The sequence below is a fragment of the Aptenodytes forsteri genome, unplaced genomic scaffold, assembly GCF_000699145.1.
Source record: "Aptenodytes forsteri isolate BGI_AS27 unplaced genomic scaffold, ASM69914v1 Scaffold7, whole genome shotgun sequence".
Taxonomy (NCBI): Eukaryota; Metazoa; Chordata; class Aves; order Sphenisciformes; family Spheniscidae; genus Aptenodytes; species Aptenodytes forsteri.
The window spans coordinates 3,066,100-3,073,047 of record NW_008795919.1 but is presented as its reverse complement, the minus strand read 5'-3'; the positions used below and the strand labels follow the sequence as shown (position 1 = coordinate 3,073,047).

Sequence of the window (6,948 nt, the reverse complement as noted above, 5' to 3'; positions counted from 1 at the left end):
TCCTGAGCCTCGCCTTAGTGACTGCCTGACAGCCAGCGAGGGCGTGCGGCTGTAGCGCAGCCCGTGACCCCGGGAAGGGGCCCGATGGGTACGCGTAGAGGGAGTTCGGATGTGTCTGTGGTAACTCTGGCAGCCGGGGGACCTGACCGCTGGCGCTGGGCTCTTATGGCTCAGGGGAGCAGCGCTGGGCTCTGTTGATCACCGCCTGAGCAGGGAGGGCCTGTGCTTGCAGCGTCGCTTTCTGATGTGTAATTTCCTGCCTGTGACAGCATTGCTTATGTTAATTATACACAAAGCTCAGAACAAGGCTTTTCCTAACCTGTATTTTTCCTGTCTTAGCTTGAAAAACCCCCACTCTAACATGTTTTGGGCATAGCTGTTTCCCGTTGCTATTCTGGTTATTACGGTCTTACCCATTGCACGAGTTGGGGTAAGGGCTCAGCTGGGTTAAAGGCTCTCGCACTTTAATCTTTGTAACGTGCCAGGTGTTCCCAGAGTGACCGTGGCTTTGCTGGAGAGCAAAGAGATTACACAATCTATCTGTCGTCTTCTTACAGTCCACAGAAGCTTTGGAATTCATGAAACGGGACCTGGCTGAGTTCACTCAAGTAGTGCAGCATGACACAGCCTGCACTATCGCTGCTACGGCCAGTGTGGTCAAGGACAAGCTGGCAGTGAGTATAGGAGTAAGAGAGTTGGGATTCCTGTTGGAGAAAGCAAAGCGGGGGGTGAATAGCCTCTGAGGAGAAGATCCTCTGAACGAAGCCCAACGTATAACCGCGAGCTTCAGGTTTCAGACTTTCTCCCCGGTGCAGGTTTGGTGCTGAGCACTGTGTGGCGTTTCCTTGCTGTAGTGGTGAGGAACCTCTGGAGACGAGTGGAGACAAGTTCCCTGTGCTTCCCCTCCCAGTGTGCCGTGTAGGTGGGATCCTGGCAGTGTCACTGCAGTATGACATCGGATCTCTGCACAAGCTGTCAGCCTTAGCCCTGTGCAGCTGCCGCTGTGACAGTCCAACCCCCAAACCAGCCAGTCCCCGAACCTGGCTGTGTCCTTCCCCGCAAAGCCTAGGCTCAGTTCCCAACAAACCTATTACAGGGCCTGCCTGCCCCACCGCCACCTGAGGCTAGTGCCTGCCACCACGCCCTTCTCCTAGCCCAGCCCTGGCCACACAATCGCCTCACGAGCACTTCTTTGAAGGGAGAGACATCCTGCTTCCTTAAAGGAACCTTGAGCCTTTAACCTTCCTTAAAGGCTCGAGAGACATCCTGCTTCCTTAAAGGAACCTGTCCAGAAAAGACTGAGCCTTGTCCTGCTGCTGCAGGTACTGTTACTTACGCTGTGCTGCTTTTTCTCTTCAAGAGGACAGAAGGTTCCTCAGGTGCGACTGAAAAGGTGAGGAAAGGGCTCTCTGACTTCCTGGGTGTCATCTCGGACACGTTTGCTCCCTCGCCGGATAAGACCATTGACTGCGATGTCATAACACTGATGGCAACACCCACAGGTACCACAGAGCCCTATGACAGCGCCAAGGTGAGTGCCCTGTTCCCGGCGCTTCTCTCCGGGACGTGGAGTCCCGAGCCCTGTCCTCTCGGGGCTCTGCTGCTGCCCCTCCACTGACGGCTCTGCCCTGTGCGTCTTCTCCTCCAGGCTCGCCTCTACAGCCTCCAGTCGGACCCGGCCACCTACTGCAACGAACCTGATGGTACGGGGGGGGGCTCGGCGGTGCTGCCGAGCCAAGCTGGCCCTTGCGTGGGGGCTGTGGGCCGTCCTGAATTGCCCAGAGCCTTTCGCCGGCGGGCCTGCTGGCTTGGCTGTAGATGGGGTCACCGTTTATGGAGAGCAGATCTGTCTGTTGCATTGGGAACTAGCTTAGGCTTGAGAGTTTGCCGCGTCAGTTTAAACTGCTGCTACAGCTGGCGCTACGTCGCCTTGTGCTGACAAAGGACCCACGACATGGGGTGGGCTCAGAGACACACGTCTCCCTCCTTCTTTGCCCCTTGCTCACCCCAGCTGGTCTGCTCCATAGTATTTTTCCGATGAAACTTCCCAAAACTGTTCCTGCCCTGTTTGTGCCAAGGACTGTTACCTCTGTGCTTGCCCCGTACAGGCCCTGCTGACCTCCTTGAGGCCTGGCTCTCTCAGTTTAACCTAGAGGAGAAGAAAGGGGAGATCGCGGAGCTGCTGGCGACCAGCCCTTCCATCCGGTCTCTCTACACCAAAATGGTAAGGCCCCGCCTGGCTCCTGTAGTGGGCAAGTTCTGACCTGGGGTACGGTGCAGGGAAGCCCTGAGTTGCTTGGGCCCTGGAGCTGGTCGTGGAAAGGACTGTGGTTGCACGGTAAACTGGCACAGGGATATTAGGCAGCATATTGTATTCTTCTTCCCTGCTTGTTTGTCATGGGCCCGGAAGAGAAGTTCCTCTGTAGCTGTCTGATGTGTGTCTGAGCATCTGCCAGTGCGTACCTGAGGCTTGGTCCCAAGTCTGCGCACCTGAAAACGCAGGTGCCTTGCGCAGGTGATAAGGGTAGCTGCAAGGCTCCGGAGGAGAGGGGGGCGAGGCAGCAGCCGCAGTCCTCCCTTTGAAGTGACTCATGGTGGTTCCCATCTTGCTCCCAGGTCCCGGTGGCTGTTTCCCATTCTGAATTCTGGCAGCGCTACTTCTATAAAGTGCATCGCCTGGAGCAGGTAGGTCAGGAGGGGGGTGTCTCCCCCAGTGGGTGGGCACTCCGGCCAAGGAGCTCTCTAATGCAGACCAAAGAGGCAGAAGATACTTTTCCTGGAAAAACAGGGATCTGGGCTGCCTTGTCTCTGTCCTTGTTGTCACTGATGCTGAAATACCTGGGGGAAGAAAGGACTGGGGACGTGAGTCGCTGCTGACACTGAATTCCCTGCAGGATGAAGCCCGGAGGGAGGCTCTGAAGCAGCGAGCGGAGCAGAGCATTCACCAAGAGGAGCCAGGCTGGGAGGAGGATGAAGGTGGGTCAGATGGTTGGGGATCTGCGGGAGGGCTCGTGCAGACCTTGGCGGGTCTCGGTTAGAGAGGGGGGTGGCTCCTCCTCGCTCCCACAAATTCAGCTCCCAGCCCAGCTGCAGCCAACCCTGCTGCACTGTCAGCTGCTGCTGCGCTTGCTGAAACATCTCTCGCTTCTCTTCTGCCTTCCTACAGAGGAGTTCTTGGGGATGTCACCCCTGCCTTGTGCAAACGTGAAATTTCCAGAAGCAGCAGAGAAAGAATCTGCCCCTGCAGCCCTGGAGGGAAGCCACCCCACTGCTCACAAGGGACCCTCAGAGGAAAGCTGGGCCGTCCTCCCTCCGGAGCCGGCCCCAGCAGAGGGGAGCCCCTCTGAGAGCAGTGAGAGCATCTCCCTTGTGACTCAGATTGCAAACCCTGCCTCTGTGCCTGCTGCGCAGCTACAGACTGGAGCACAACCAGCTGGGACCGGAGACCTCTCTCAGAGGCTGCTGGAGGCCACCTCGGAAAAGCAGAGCTCCTTGTCAAAGCTCCCAGAACCCGGTCATCCTTCTGCACCTGCCCGGGAGTCAGCAGCATCCTCAGAGCAACCGGCTGTTACGGAGCTCAAAGAGGTGGAGAGCAAAGCCCAGGGCAGGACAGAGACTCTGAAAGAGGAAGGACCAACAGATCTACGAGTCTTTGAGCTGAACTCGGATAGTGGGAAATCCACTCCCTCCAACAACGGCAAGAAAGGTGCGTGTGTGGGGTCAGCACAGGGCCCGGAAACCTTCTGCTGGGGGTGGCAGCTTTTGGGGAAAGGGCCTGATTTTGTGATGATGGAGGAGGAGAAAAGGGGTTTTGCCAAAATCACCCAGGAAGGTTAGATCCAAAGACTGTCTAGTGGCCGAACTAAAGTGGAAGCAAATCTTTCTGCTATTGGGCAGGGTCAAGAGGGTCACATCAGGCGGTGACCATCTGCTCTCAGCAGGCGGCTGGGCCGGGGCTGCAGCTGGCTCTGGCCTGAGCCCTCTCCTGAGCTCCGTTCCTGGGGCTCCCTCAGGAGAACGGAGGGTGACACTCCTCCAGGACCCTGAGGAGGGGTGTGTCGCAGCTCTGGCTGACACTGTTTACAAACCTTTCATTGCAGGGGATTCTGCCTTCAGCAGAGTCTGCTGCAGGTCTCCCAGTGTAATGGTTATGTTGGTTATAGGATTATAAAGCCACTGGAAGCAACCAAAGCTCCAGCAGGGTGGCCAAGTATCATGAACTGGGTCTGTGAGCAGAATGAAATTAGGCAAGAGATCAAAAGTCTGTCAGCTGAACGGGGTAGACCTTTGGTCCCTGGCCTGCTGGGTGCCAGGGCATGGCTGTGGTCTCTTGTGGGGAATATGGTGGTTCCTTCCCTCTGCATGTTGCCCCTAGGAATGTCCCTGCTGCTCCTCCGCCCCAGGAGGTTGTTCATTCTGTTCGGGAGCGTGACAGTCCCCGTATCTAAGTCGCTCCTGTCATTCCTTATCTGTTGTGTTTCCTGTGTGACACAGTTCTCCCAGGCCAGAGGAGAACACGTTTTGGCATTCACCTCTCCCACTTGTTCTGAACCAGCCCTTGCTGCGAGGGACGGGCGGTTCAGTCCATCCCGTCTCTGTTAGCAAGCCGACAGCCTGCTCTTGGGAATGAGGGAGGCTTTCTCTCCTCGGGCAGGCTGTGGTAGATCCGAGCCTTGTGAATGCCAGGGCTTTGTGGGCAGCTGCTTGGGCAGCTGTGTGCTTTGGCCAGAGCGTCTGGAGAGCACGTGCAGCTCTGATGGCTCGGTCGTGATGTTTGTGGTTACAGGCTCCAGCACTGATACCAGTGAGGACTGGGAAAAGGACTTTGATTTGGACATGACTGAAGAGGAGGTGCAGCTGGCGCTCTCGAAGGTGGAAGTGTCCGGGGAGGTGAGTCACGGGGAGGTGCTCGCTCAAGTAGGCAAGAAGATTGCTCCCAGAAACCATCAGCAACTCCTTGGGGTGATGCTGCGTGAGCGCTGCCGTCGTTGGGTGCTTCCCCTGGGAGATGGAGAGAGACTGCAGTGCCTCAGAGCAAGAGGGCGAATCCCTCGGCTTGAGCTCCGCTTCCAGCCCCTGTGCTGGAGCCAAGGCTGTGCAGCAAGTTTCAGCGAGACGTGGCTGCTGCTGGCCTGGGAGGGCAGCGCCGCAGCAGGCAGCTGCCTGCCGAGAGCAGCTCGCGGGAGGCTTCTCAGAGGCGTGACTTGCTCTTTGAGGACACGGGCTTAGCTTGGGATCTCACCATGGGAGTCACGGGTGTTAGCTGGAGCAGCGGGTGGCTGCTTGGACGTGCTTAAAGAGGGATGAGTGTGCAAGTTCCCCGAGGGGAACAGAGTAAGCAAATCCCTGTTGTGAGGGTGTGGGAGCGTGAGGGTATGTCAGGCTTTGCGCTGACTCAGGTGCCCTGGGCAGGAGGATCTGTTGACGGATGGCTGTTGAGTTACAGAAACAAACTGAGGGATGTTCCTCTTCTTTGCAGCTGGAAGATGAAGAGTGGGAAGACTGGGAATAAAGCGACTGCTTCCAGTGTGTGTCACAGGCTCATTTCCACCATCGAATGTGAATTAAATCACGGACCGGCTCTTCCTTTGTGTGTAACTGTGCTGGGGATTGCAGTTCCAGGCTGGAGGAGTTTCATTCCTGCTAAATCCTGTGGGCAACTCAAGTGACCCCTTCAGTCCTGGAGGAGGAGGAAGCAGGAGTTCACTCGTACACTTAGCTGCTAGGGATCCCACCTTCTCAGTAGGTCCTAGAGACTGGCCAAGCCAAAACTGACTGCCCCGAAAGCGTCGGGTAGAGGCAGATGCGATGCAGTGAGGGGTCCCCGGGGCGAGCTGGGCACTCGGACACCTGGCAGGATTGCTTGGTGCCGCCAGACTGCCAGCTGGCTGATTGTTTGCTTGTGTGTGCGCCCGTAATCTACAGTACAGCAGTTCAGAGGCTCTTGGATGCAAGCTGTGCCTGCTCACTTGCTGCTCTGCGCCGCTGGCCAGGCCATCCCCGGAGAAAGCCCCCGTGCAGGCAGTGGCCGAGGGCTGGACATGCTGCAGTAGAAGCCCCTTCTGCTGTGCCACTCACTGCTGCAAAGAAAGGCAGTTGGCTTGTGGCTTTGACCCGAAGCTGGGCCGTGCTGGAAGGAGCCAAACTCTGCCAAACCCTGAGCTTCTGCCTGGCTTTTCGTCTTGGAAGCTTTTTCTAATGGAAACTCCCGTTTCCTGCTGCGAGAGCAGCAGCTCCTCTAAGAGCCAAGGCCTGCTGCTTCCCCCTTTGCAGCTGCACTGCCTTCCTCTGCTGGGTTTTGTGTACTTGTAGTGAAATTCTCCAAGCAGAGTACTCGTGGCTTGCTCTTACTTGAGCCCTTCTGGGCGGGCAGTGATTTGGGTCACCCTGGGAGCAGAACCCCTCCGTTGTGGTGCCCAGTTCAGCCCTTGCAGAGCCCCAAAGCACCGAGGCTCGGCCCTTCCCTCTCCCAGCCTGGGGGGGAGGCAGAAGCGCCCGAGCGTGGGTGGTGCCTCTTGGCCAAGGCCGTGTCTGTCCACTCGCCTGACGCCCCGCGTGTCCAGGCCTCACGGCCACCGGGGTCGCAAGCTTTGCTGTGCTCACTTGGGTTCCTTCACTTAAGCCCCCTGCGACTGCTTGCACCGCTTCCTTCGGACCCACGGCCTCTCTTTTTGGGGCAGTTCCCTTCTAATGTCAGGAGATGCTCCTCAGTGGATGTTGCTAATACACAGTTACCCTAAAGGGACAGAGCCCTCGCGGCTCTCTCTGGCCTTTCGGGTGGTGGTTTTGTACGGGCTACCTTTGTCCTTCTGCCCCTTCCAGGGCTGCTTCATTGGAGCTGTGGGTTTCCTTCTGCTTTTGGATAGCATTGACCTAGCTGCACTTGGAAGAGTTGGGGTTTTGGTTTTGGTTTGGTTTGGTTTGGTTTTGTTCCCCCACCCCCCCCCA

General features: G+C 57.3%; 1 protein-coding gene across 1 annotated transcript; it reads left to right on the top strand.

Moving 5' to 3' along the window:
- Positions 1-512: 512 nt before the first annotated feature.
- BSDC1 (BSD domain containing 1) lies at positions 513-6,798 on the top strand (the record flags this gene model as incomplete). Its single annotated transcript, XM_019473547.1, has 9 exons — positions 513-674; positions 1,361-1,531; positions 1,649-1,703; positions 2,109-2,224; positions 2,617-2,685; positions 2,895-2,976; positions 3,167-3,706; positions 4,787-4,890; positions 5,480-6,798. Coding segments are annotated over 9 exons (1,332 nt in total), but the record flags the coding sequence as incomplete, so codon positions are not given.
- Between the last annotated feature and the right edge of the window lie 150 nt (positions 6,799-6,948).